This window comes from Scyliorhinus torazame, chromosome 18, assembly GCF_047496885.1.
Source record: "Scyliorhinus torazame isolate Kashiwa2021f chromosome 18, sScyTor2.1, whole genome shotgun sequence".
NCBI lineage: Eukaryota > Metazoa > Chordata > Chondrichthyes > Carcharhiniformes > Scyliorhinidae > Scyliorhinus > Scyliorhinus torazame.
The window spans coordinates 119679411-119692605 of record NC_092724.1 but is presented as its reverse complement, the minus strand read 5'-3'; the positions used below and the strand labels follow the sequence as shown (position 1 = coordinate 119692605).

General features: G+C 46.8%; 1 protein-coding gene across 1 annotated transcript in view; it reads left to right on the top strand.

Annotated features, from left to right (window-relative positions):
- LOC140395462 (glutamate receptor ionotropic, NMDA 2C-like) overlaps positions 1–13195 on the top strand; it is a 149186-nt gene that overhangs the window by 52534 nt on the left and 83457 nt on the right. The window contains exon 4 of the mRNA XM_072483240.1: positions 7261–7375. Within this exon, the coding sequence (XP_072339341.1) occupies positions 7261–7375 (115 nt within the window). The remainder of the gene's footprint in view (positions 1–7260; positions 7376–13195) is intronic.

Sequence of the window (13195 nt, the reverse complement as noted above, 5' to 3'; positions counted from 1 at the left end):
CTGTCTCATACATAGCGGACATACAAGGCAGACGAGTGCGGAAGCACGTCGACAATGTAAGGAGCCGAGAAGCCACAACCCCAGTGGCAGAACAGTTGGGGCCAGCAGGCATCGCCAATGTCCCCGCGGCGGATGTGGAACCGGGGGGTTTCGTGGCGGCCCCGCTGACGACCCCTGAGGGAGCTGGAGAGGGGAATATCCCCGGAGTACTGGTCAAGTCATCGAGGCAACCTCCTGCTGTTGACAATGACACTACCTCGTTGTTGGAGGAGCCAGTTGGGGACTGAGGCGGGCCACCAGGCCTAAGATGTTTCTTTACAGATTAACCCTATGAAGGACGACTACTTCTGGTGACGGTGGGGGGGGGGAGGCAGCCGCACATTGGAGGGCTCCTGCTCGGGAACAGCATTTTCAGGGTCTAATGCCTGGTCCCTGGGGTAACAGAGACGGCAAAAGCAGGGAGAAGGCACAGTGAAGGAATATGTAGAGAACAAGTAAATAAACGACCGTGAAAAAGCAGCTGAAAGTCCGTCGGGGAGTGGAAAGGTCACCGCGGGGACGGCAAGAAAAATGGAGGCTGGGGCACTAGGGGAGGCCGCATTGCCCACGGCTGAAGAAATGACTAACGTGATAGACGCGGAACTCGAAAGGCAGTTCACAAAGCACATGGAGGCGATGAGGAAGGAGATGGGGGGCGGTATTGAAAGTGCTGGTGGAGGAGGCGATTGCCCCGGTGAGGGCGGCGGTATTGAACGCAGCGGCGGAGGTACGGGAGCAAGGCGAGGCGCTGAAGGAAGTGGAAGAGACATTGTTACAACACTGCGATCAACTTATCTCGATGGGGAAGGAGATGCGGAAGGTGATAGAGATCAACAAGGGTCTGCGAGCCAAAATGGACGACTTGGAAAATAGATCCAGGCGGCAGAATCTGAGGATTGTGGGTCTTCCCGAAGGATTGGAAGGCCCGAGGCTGACTGAGTATTTTGCCATGATATTGGCGAAGCTATTGGGGGAGGGTGATGATCCCTCCTGATATGAACTGGATCGGGCTCATCGGTCGTGGAGGCCTGTACCAAAGGAGAGTGAGCCGCCAAGAGTAGTGACTCTGTGTTTTCGTAGGTACAGTGTGAAGGAAAAGGGCAAAGCAGAAGCGGGTGGTGCAGTGGGCTGGAGCTGGTATACGCATATATCAGGACTTTACGGTGGAGCTGGCGAGGAGGCGGGCTGCCTTCAGCCGGATTAAAAAGGCGCTGTATGTCAGTAAGGTGCGGTGCAGCATTGTATACCCAGCTAAGTTGAGGGTGACCTACAAATCCAAGGACTTTTATTTCGGGACGGAGGAAGCAGCGGAGGAGTTTGCGAAGGCAGAAAGACTGTGGCTGAATTGAGAAGTGGTCATGTACTGATGTAGCCGCATGTAACTGTATTTTTTCACTGCGGCGGGTGTATGTGCTAAATGAGCCAACGTTGTACATACTCGGTCAAGGGAAGAGAGGGGACTTTCACATGCAATGATGGTTCTTTGGGGCTTGGGTGTGTATGCGGGGTTTGTGTGCTAAAGGGGATTTCTTGGTTTTCCTGGGGTCGGGCAAGGGGGTAAAGGGACCCGGGCGGGGGCCTCCACGCTGGCTGGTTTAAGTCGGCCAGTGAACGGGAGTGAGGTGGGGGGAGGGGCTGCGGCCAATGGAGCCTGGCAGAATAGGTCCCGATGAGTCTAGCCAGGGTGGAAAGATGGGGGGAAGGAACGGAGGTTGGGGGGAGGATTTGTGTAAGGGGAAGTGGAGGGGAGGAGCTGGGGAGTGGGGGGGGGGGGGGGGTGCTTGCAATGCATGGGTGTCATCTACGGTACTCTTTTGGGGATTGGATGGCATTGAATGTTAGGGGTGGGGGGGACTCTATAGATTAATGGTGACCATAGGCGATTCCGAATTCCTTTCTCTTTTATTTGTCCAACCTTGTGAGGGTTTGTTCTATTTGATGTTTATATTGTCAGGTGGGTTGTTGCTTGGGGGGATGGGAGGATGGGATTGTTGTTGTTGATAAGGAAATTGATTTTGTATTTGTTACCATTTACTGCTTGTTGGTGGGGTGTAAATTCTGGAGAAATGTGAAAATGAAGAATAAAAATATTTTACCAAAAAAAACCCTATGAAGGACTGTTATGGACTCCCTCTTGTATTGTCTCAATTCTTCCTTGTACATAGTTGACTGCAAAGGACCCATGTTGTATATACAATACTCAGGGACTTAATGGGGAGAGAGATGTGGTAGCCTACTGTGTATGAGTCCGCAAACCCCGACCAATGGGGGTGGGGAAGGTGCAGGGCCGGGCAGTGAGGACCCGAGAGCTGTAGACTGAGGACCTGTTTCAGAGATCTTTGTGCCTGTGTATAGTTAAGCTTTTCCTTGATCTCAATAAGCCCCTTTTGGTTATACAAGAAGCCTCCGCAGTATTGTCCCGTGCCACCACAACCTATAAAAGATTCATGTCTATGTTCTCTCTGTAGAATTCACTTAATGTCTTACTACAGTGGCTTTTAGCATTTTCATCTAAACTTCTGTCGAAAAGCACGCAAAATAAATCAAAAGTTTTCTTCAGAGATTCCCTTCTTGAATTTAACCTGCAGCGCTGCTGCTGAACCCTATGGCTAGTCAGGGCCCTGTGCCTAGGCACAATGTATTTCATTGTACATCTACCTCTGCTGCAAGGCATTGTCTATGGCAGCCTGAGATAAACTTTAATTCCTCATTGTGTTTCAAAAACACTTGGATATGCAGTTGAAGTCTGTAACCTCTAAAGATATGGACCAAAAGCTAGAACGTGGGATTAGGCAAAATTGGTCTTTTTCAGCCAGCCGCTTCTTGATTCCATGCATCCATGATCAACTGGGAAAAGGAAGTTCCTGTCCGAAAGGCAGCGAATTTCCTCAGAGTCCATGGTCGTTTTCCGTAACAACATGTCCTAGAACAAGCAAGGGGGGAGGGGGAGCCACATTACATTTAACAGTGAGTAATAAGCCCAATTTTAGTTAACAGCCTAATGGGTGTGCCATCATTTATTTACAGTGACTTTGTTCAAAGTTCTGTTTGAAAGGACGAAATGCAAAGCCGCTGCCCAAACTATAGATTTGGGTATGGTTGACTTCAGTGGCATGACCACAGAAGGTGTCCACAGTAAATGGAGTAAATCTGTTAATAGAGAAATAATTCGAAGATCAGCGGGAGGTGTTCAAAAAAGAATTTAGCGTGACAGAGAGCCAGCTTGTATCCCTGGGAGGAAAGAGGTCTGTTTGCCAAAACAAAACAGCTATGAACAATTGAAGATGTAAGGAACACGCAAATATAAAGAAAGAGCATGTATAGAAAACAGATCCAGACCACTGGGCGAGATACAGAGAACAGGGGCAGGTGACCAGAGGAATGAAATGACACACAAACGGGCCCTCCTCTCCATTAGCCGCAGGCCTACCTCCAACACCCAATTGGTGTCCACAAATTTTGAAATTGTGCTTCCCTGCCCTGTTTCCATATCACTAACGTCAGCAGTGATCCCAGAGCCGATCCCTGTAGAACGTCACTTTCCCATCTGAGTAGCACCTTTTAAAGCCTATTTTGTTTTCTGCTCTGGGGCCACCTTGTTTTCCATTTTGTTTACTTCCCTCCTGACTCAACATTGTCTGACCTTAATCCATGGGTCTGGTATGTGAAGGCCTTTGAAAATCCAAATACTGGTCTACTGGTTGTCCTTATCTACCTTTGCTGTTACTTCTTAACCTCTCCTGTCTCATCTTTTGTGCTGAGTGGAAGTCTTTTTGTTGGTTTCAACGTGCCCTCATTGCATTCATTATCCATGGTATTACATTATTGGCTGGCAGATGCATTTCTCCTAGGCTCCTGATCACCATTTTCTATGCATTCCTTGTTCTATTTTGTTGATTTCACAACACTTTTTTTTCACTTAATCTTCCCAATTTCATTCTTATCTCTTTTAAAATCAGAATTTTTTCCAATTTAGGGGTTTGATTAATGGCCTTCTCAAACTTAAATCTTACTGTATTGTGATTGCTATTTACTAGATGTTCCACTGCTACTTTTCTTAACATGTCTGATTCATTTCCCATTACTAGATTCAGCTATCCTTCTTTCTTGTTGGATAGAAATCACTAATGTAATCAACAAATGGAATGTTGGCCTTTAAACATAGAAGACTCAAGTACAGGGCTTAGAAATCTTGCTTAAGCTGCACAAAGCTCTGTTTACTCCACAGCCGGAGGGAGTATGAAGAGTAGTTTTGGGCACTACACCTTAGGTGCACATGTTGGTCTTAGAGAGTGCACAGCACAAATTTACCAAAATTATACCTGAACTCCAAGGGTTAAGCTACAAGAAGAGATTGCACAAAATGAGGTTGCATTTCTTGGGATTTAGAAGGTGAAGGAATGATCTTATCTAAGTTTTCAAGATATTAAGGGAAATAGATATAAACAATTTTTGCTAGCTGGGAAGTCTAGAACCAGATCATAGAATGCCTACAGTGCAGGAGGAGGCCCCTGATCTTTAAGGAGATGAATTAGGAAAGGGTTGCACAAGTTTGGAACTCTATTCTGAGTTATTAATGACAGATCAATTGTTAGTTTCTGGTCAACCAATCTTAGATATAAAATTATCAAAGGTCTTACAGGATATGGAGCAAAAATGGGTATGCGGCGTTGGGTTGCAAATCAATTTTGGTCTCCTTGAATGGCAGAACAGGTTCTGACCTAAATAGCTTCCTCCTGTTCCTATAAAAATACATTATTAGAAAAATAATGACATTGAAGACTGACAAATTGTCAGGAGCCTATGATTTCCACTCCAGAGTTTTAAAGGAAGTAGGTAAGGGAATTGTACATGCTTTAACCATAAATTTCCAAAGTCTTTAATCCAGAATTGGCACTTTAGGTTGGAAAATTGTGAATGTAACTCATAATTTCAGAAAGTTGAGAGAGAAACAGGAGCTTATAGATCTGCTTTGATCAGAACGTTATTGGAATTTATATTAAATGAGCACTTGGAGAAATCTGTGCTAATTAGAAAGCCAGTATGGTAAAGGTTAGGTCACATCTAGTGAAATTATCTGAATTTTTTGACGTAACTAATGTGGTGAACAGGGGGACGTCCATGAATGTGGTAAACATGAGCTCCTAGAATGCATTCCATAAAGATCCAAATCATAGAATCCCTACAGTGCAGAAGGAGGCCATTCATAGAACCTACAGTGCAGAAGGAGGCCATTCGGCCCATCGCGTCTGCACCGACTCACTTCCACCCTATCCCCGTAACCCAATAACCTCTCCTAACCTTTTTGGACACTAAGGGCAAGTTAGCATGGTCAATCCACCTAACTTGCACGTCTTTGGACTGTGGGAGGAAACCGGAGCACCCGGAGTAAACCCACGCAGACACGGGGAGAACGTGCAGACTCCGCACCGACAGTGACCCAGCAGGGAATCAAATCTGGGACCCTGGAGCTGTGATGCCACAGTGCTAACCACTGTGCTACCGTGCTATCCATTCGGCCCATCCAGTCTGCACTGACGTTCTGAAAGAGCACTCTACCCAAGACTACTCCACACACCCAAGGTCGGAATCAAACCAGAGGCCCTGGTATTGTGAGGCAGCAATGTTAACAACTGTGCCACCGTGCCGCTAGTTAAACTAATGTAATTGAAAGAAAATTATTAAAATAGTTTGGAGATCAATTCGACAGTAGAAAACAGAGTGAGGAATAATTGATATGAACTCAAAAGAAAGTGACTCGATGACCCACAAGGATCTGTTCGTGCTTCAATTATTCATTTTATCCAAGTTTGCTAATGATACAAATATTGTTAGTACGCTAAGTACTTTAGCTGGGAATATAAAATTACAGAGACATTGATTGGTTGAGTAGGCAAAAGCGTGGCAGAGCGTTTGTAACCATTTCGGATGAAAAAAGCGATAGATTTGATTTTTTTTAAAATAGTGATAAGCTAGGAACAAGGTCCAAAGAGATTTAGGCGTCTAGTACACAGATTACTAAAATGTAATGGGTAGGTACAAAAGAAAAATCAAGTGCTTAATTCAATACTAATCTTTATAACAAGAGTCCAATGATGTCCAGGTTAGGTGGATTGGCCATGCTAAATTGTTCCTCAGTATCCAAAGGTTAGGTGGGGTTATGAGGTTACAGGAATAGGGCGTGGGTGTGGGCCTAGGTACGGGTGCTCTTTCAGAGGATCGGTGTAGACTAGATAGGCTGAATGGCCTCCTTCTGCACTGTAGGAATTCTATGACTGGAATATAAAGGGGAGTGACTGGGCTTGCTCACATGTCCGTTAACTAGCAAGAAACCTCCATCAGTTCTGTTATTAGGGGTACAACAGACATAAGTGTTTGAGGGACAGTTTATAGACTGCTGTCAGACTTTCCCCGCAACTGAGGCCCCTGGCAGTGAAGGTCCTGTCCGCCGAGATCTAGTTGCCAGCCAATCAAGAGTCCGCCACCAAAGGGAACAGTTGCGGTGGCTGCTGGTTACACTGCATCCACTCTAGGCCCAGAACAGTAGAGGGACACTAAGTCACAGTTGCATGAGGGCGGGGATTACAGGAGATGGGGAGGTGTGTTGGACAAGGGGTGCCTTTCCAAGGGCGTGGAAGTATGGCTTCCATTTAAACCCTGATCCGCCACCGACCTGTGTGGTATTCAGGGATAATGTTGGCAATTGGCTAATTAATATGCTTAACTGATATCCTGGCAGCTGGGAATTCTACATCAGTCCTTTCTGCCCTCGGAATTAATCAGGGGGTGTTTTCCCACTGTCAGGAAACTGATGCAGGGTCCCTTCCCTGATTAAGTGGACACAACCACTATTACTGCTGTAGCAGGCTGCATAAAATCCAAACCCATATCTGGATTCTGGGTATAGTTCTTGGCACTGCACCTTACAAAGATTTTATTGGCCTTGGAAGGGATGTCACACAGATTCAGCCAATTATTGCAAGGCTCCCTAGGGTTAAGTTCTGAGGAGAAGTTGCATAACCTAGCTTTTAAACACTGAAATGTAGCAAATTAATGGATGATTTGATCGAGGTGTTTAGGACTTAGAAAGGAATTTGATCATATAAATAAAGAGAAACCTTTTTTTCATTAGTGAGCACTTGGAGGTAAGATTGAGTTAACCACGTATCCTATATGTTCTATCTGATTGCTCTAACAATGATCCTGATATATATTTCACAGGCACATGTTGAACATTAGCTGGGAAGGTAAAGATTTCTCTTTCAACAAGGACGGCTATTTGGTGAGGCCATCAATGGTTGTGATGACATTAAACAGAAGCAGATTTTGGGAGATGGTGAGTATTAGGTGAATGTTCCTAAACTAGAGGCCTGGTGAAGTTGTGTCTTAACTGTGCCAACTATGCATTCGTTGAACAACACCGTTCAAATTGGTTAATCTGTACTGTGTTTTTGAGCAATAAGTAACATGCATAAAATGAAAGACAGAACAAGTGGAGTCAGGAATTAAGTGACAAGAATGAATAGCTACAAAACACCAAAAGAGTAAGAGTTAAAGGTAGTTCCTCAGATTGGCTAATGGTGAGAAGTGATGTTCCACAAGGATCGAGGTTGGAACCATTATCTCCATTTTAAATGATTTGGATTTGATAAGTGGATGTACAAATTTCAAAATTTACACCAAATGGGGAGGTGTAATTAATACAGAGGAGGATTGTGACGAAATACCGAAAGTCATGAATAAGCTTGAAGAATGGGTGTGTAATTTATATTGAGGTTAGCTTGTCAGTAAGTATGATGTGAAATTTGGTAGGAAGATTCAGCAATTCATGTACTCCAGTGGGGGATGGGAGGACAAAGGGCTGGAATTTCATGAAATCGGGAACACTCTGCGGACCTTTGAAAAGAGCAAGATCCAGATGCAGAATTGGGAATTCGGATGCAGCGGATAGGGCATGATACATACAGGAGGGAAATCCCAACTCAACAGAGTCATTTGTACTTAGTGCCAAGTTCAAACCGACCCCAATTAGGCTGTTGTAAGACCCTTAACCTGCAATGTGGGAGTCACAAATTGATGGAGTAGACACACACCATGGATAAAGGTCTATTTAAGTGTCTTGATCTGTAATATTTTTAATCCCCCAATCTTCAAACATGAAAGCATGTAAGTGAAGTTTAAAAAAAAAAAAAACTCTAGCTGCACTGCTTTGTTTGATAAGCCATTTGATGTAGGCTAAAAAAGAATTGCCATCTTGTCATGCAATTCCAATGGATGTCTTTGCTACTTTATTAAGGGCTATCATGTCATCATGAATGCTTGGCTAAGTTTAAAAAGCTACAATTTATCTTTGTGGAGATTTAGTCCAGTTTGAGTAACTGACAGTTTAAAGAGGCTACTAAAGGATTAGATGTCTTTGTTGGGTCTGACTGGAGGTTTATTTCATTTTATAATGAATTAGCCACTTGAAATTTAACAGCTTTGGATGGGTTTCTTGAATAGGAGTTTTTTCCCACTGTCAAGTGTGCATGTAGTAGACCATTAAATTCATTTTTCATCTGCTTATGGTGGATACTGGGTATGGGGGTAGCATGAATAGGGGGGGGGGGTTGTTAGTGCAGTATGAAGAGGCATGGGTTGCCATGGAAATAATATGGGGTTATAAGCGGCACGGGTGATGGGAGGTGATGGCTAGAGGGCCCAACACCATCTGAAACAATGGGGGCAGAATCTCAGAGAACCAAGGTGGACCTTCTAACAAGCCCATCTTGGCAGTTGCTCACATCCGTGGCCATCTATGATCTGCTTCTGGGGTCTGCAGGCTCAATTCCATCCTACCCCTACTGCCTCAAAGTAGAAATTGGATCTAGTGGGGCCCTTTAATTGAGGCAAATCTCTAGCTACCCACATTGTAGTGAAAATACAGCCCTCAGTGGTGTCAGGGGGAATGGATCTAGGGGTACCGATATATAAATCACTAAAAGAAGTGATGCTGGATGATAACATTTTTTTTTAAAGCAAACAAAAGTTAATTTCTAATTGGATAAAATTGAAAAGCCGAGAAGTTATGTTAAACTTGTATAGAACTTTGTGTCGATTCCATCTTTTGTACAACTGTGTATATTTCTAGCTTCCACATTAAGGAGGAACTGGAGATTGTACAAAAAGTTCACTCGAATGAAAACAGAACGAGAAGTTGTTTCTAGTGAAAACGATTTAACAGGCTGGGGACCTTTTCTCTCGAAAACAGACCGAGGGGATAGACATCGGACGGACATCTTTAATTTTATGGAAGTGTTTGATAGGGACAACGTAGCGATGTTTCCACTTCTGGGTAAACCAAAATTAGCACCCATTAATATGAAGCAGCAAAGAGTAAATCCAATCACAAATTCTTGAAAAGGAGTCTTCATTCGGGTAAGAGGCTAGAATGTGAAGTTTTCTACAATAATGAGTGCTTGAGGCAACTGGTTTAGATTCTATTAAGGGAAGCCAGATAAACATGTGGGGGAGAAAGGAATGTAAGGATAATGCATTCACCAGATGCTTAGGATTAACAAGGGACCTAGGTCACAGGTGAGTGAGGCTGGGATGGGTTGTGGGGTAGGGGAAGATTGCTGGTTAAGGGGCGGAGGTGGGGGAGCAGAGGAAAAGGCAGGGTGTGGCACTCAGCAGCCCACCCCCTCTCCTTCCAACATTGTGTACCTTGGTCAGGCAGTGTGCGCCTTGGACTGAGCGACCCATCCCCCACCCAATAGTTTGTTTTTCAGGGTCTCTGTGTGGTGCCTCCTCGACTGAGGGTGGAATTTACTTCTCCTAGCAGTGAGTTTCGAGGTATGGGGGTCATTTAAATTGGGTAGGAGGTGTTGTGACTTCTTTCCTATACTCTTTTCTCTGTCCTTTCTGTGGCTCTGTTCCAATTATGGTAAACAGTGAATTTGCCCTTGTTTCTATGTTATCTATGTCCTAATGCTTAGAGTCGCCAGGTATCAAATGATACCACCACAAGTTTCAACCAGCTATCGATCAAAGAGCCAAACACCAGTTAGTTAGTTCAAGGCCAAGGGTACTTTATTTACACACAATTAGTCATGCAACATAAACACTACTAGTTAACTACACCTATCGACTAAGACAACCTGTACTTAACTTCGGGCACCCGGCTTAGGTCAGAGAAACAGTGGCCGCTGTTCGCTTCTGGATCTATCGAGTCCGAAGGAGTAACTGCTGCTCAGCTGGGCTCATCCGTCTGGTAGCGAGCGTTGAACTTGGACTTGCTTCTGGTGTTGCTGCACTTGGAGATGGTCATGACCGGGATACCAGGACCAAGAGAGAGCGAACATGTGGCGGACTCTTCTTATACTTGGGGGTTTTCGTGCCCTTTTGGGCGGTCCTCCGAGTTGGGCCCCACTAATTGGGTGATCCCTGATCACTCCATTCGATTCTTAACCAATAAGTGGGCGGGGATCTGGATGGCTGGGCGTGTCCCAAGCGGTTACTGACCCCGTTGTTTGCGTTTCCCTTGAACAGGGAGTGGCGTCGAAATGTCTGGGACTGTCCCGGTTGCTCGAGTACCAGTCCTTTGTTTTGGTGAAGATGGGCCATCAAATGCTAATCGGCCCCATTAAAATGCTAATTGGACGGAGTTTCGATACCATCTGGACTTCTTGCTTACAAATATGCATTTCAGGCTCTGAGCCTGCCTGAGTCTTGGCTTGTCCATTTTACCCGCGAGGCTTTGCGAGTTTCTCTGTACCTAGTTGGAAGTGGCCATCCCAGATGGTTACAGAGGATGCAAGTTGGGGCCCTTGCCATCTTTTCACCTCTGCATCAATTAAGTCCGACATGCGAAAGCTTGTAGGTGACTTTTCTTCCCGAAGTCAATTGAAGCCCTTACGTGAGCAATTATTGTCCACTTCAGGCCTCATCCTGCTGCTGCTGGTATTCAACTAGCTGCCACATGGGTAACTCAAAGCAAACCCGATCAGTCATTCAGTACCTGATCGAGGAGCCCGTCATTGGGTTGGGGGATGGAGCTTGCTGCCAGCTACCCTCTGCCCTTTCTTCCAAGCCTCCAGCTCCTATACCGGCAACCTCCATCTTCACTCACCAGTGGTCTGGGATCCCTCATCAATCCAAGGCCTCTGAAGAGCGCATTGCTTGCAGCTGCGCGCTGACTGGCTCGAGAGAACTCTGGCCTCTGGCATTTCTGCACCCAGGGTCCGAAATCCTAAGTAGGACCAATGGTGACCAGTTAAGTGCCTGATTGCTTCCCCAACAGAAGTATCACAGGCCTCCCACTACTATACAGCTGGTAAGACTCCAGTCACTAACATTAATAAAAAATGAAATGAAATGGAAATCGCTTGTCATCAGCAGGCTTCAATGAAGTTATTGTGAAAAGCCCCTAGTCGCCATATTCCGGCGCCTGTTCGGGGATGCTGGTACGGGAATTGAACCCGCGCTGCTTGGCCTGCTTGAAATGCACATATTTAGCCCTGTGCTAAACCAGCCCCATGTGCTAATGTCGTCTGGTGGCCGCTGCCAAATACCGACAGGGGCACAGGATCGTTTAAGTGAGCACTAATTGCCCATGTCAGGGCTTTAATTTACATTTTGGCTGTAAGGTGGTCCATGTACCTTCTGGTGGAATCCGCATCTTGCAGTCACCCACCTGATTGCGCTCTTTGTTCCAGCTCTGAGAATTCAGCGCCAGTGTCACACCTAGAATTCTCATTCCCCATTTCCTTCCCTTCCCTTCCCACTGTCATTCTCAATTCCCAGATAAGGTCATATGTAGGGATACCGAGAAGAACAATATTACAGATTTAGTCTGTCGCAGGCTTTGACCCTCCGCTGCGATCGCCTCAGTCCTGGTGGTGATGTGGGCGCCGACGTGGTCACCTGCGACTCCGGGAGCATGTTGTCCTCTCCATCGTCACCCCGTAGTGGATCCAGTGAGGGGACAGATACTGCTGGGGTGGGGGCTGCGGTGAGGTTCGCTGGTGGGTGGGTGGGTGGCGCAGGGGTGAGGGTGGCAACCTAAGGGGGGCGAAGCGGTACCAGGTCGGGTGTTGTGGGTGGGGAGCCAGCGGGTGCAGGTCCCGGAGGGAGACTGTGTCCTGTCGCCCGTCGGGGTGTGCCACGTAGGCGTATTGTGGGTTCGCATGGAGGAGGTGGACTTTCTCAACCAAGGGATCTGATTCATGGCTCCGCACATGCTTCCGGAGGAGGGCGGGCCCTGGAACTGTCAGCCATGTTGGGAGTGAGACCCCGGAGGTGGACTTCCTAGGGAAGGCAAACACGCTTTCGTGAGGGGTCTCATTAGTAGTGGTGCATAGGAGCGACCGGATGCAGTGGAGCGCGACGGGGAGGACCTCCTGCCAGCGGGAGACCGGGAGATTCCTAGACAGCCTTCCAGACCGTCCCATTCTCCCTCTCCACCTGTCCGTTTCCCCGGGGGTTGTAGCTGGTCGTCCTGCTCGAGCCGATGCCCTTGCTGAGCAGGAACTGACGCAGCTCATCACTCATGAAGAAGGATCCCCGATCGCTGTGGATGTAGGTGGGGGGAACTGAACAGGGTGAAGATGCTGTGCAGGGCCTTGATGACAGTGGCAGAAGTCATATCGGGGCATGGGATGGCGAAAGGGAACCGGGAGTACTCATATTGAGAAAGTACACGTTGCGGTCGGTGGAAGGGAGGGGCCCTAGAAGTCCATGCTGAGGCGCTCAAAGGGGCGGGAGGCCTTCACCAGGTGCGCTCTATCTGGCCGGTAGAAGTGCGGCTTGCACTCCGCACAGACTGGGCAGTCTCTGCTGACGGTCCTGACCTCCTCGATGGAGTTGGGGAGGTTGTGGGCCTTGATAAAATGGAAGAACCGGGTGGCAGAGGTCATTATGGAGAGCTCAGAGTTGATCCACTTGTGCGCTGGCACATGTACCGCGGGATAGGGCATCTGGGGGCTCATTGAGCTTCCCCGGGCGATACAAGATCTTATAGTTGTAGGTGGAGAGCTCGATCCTCCACCTCAAGATCTTGTCATTCTTGATCTTGCCCCGCTGCGTATTGTTAAACATGAAGGCAACCAACCGTTGGTCAGTGAGGAGAGTGAATCTCCTGCCGACCAGGTAATGCCGCCAATGTCGCACAGCTTCC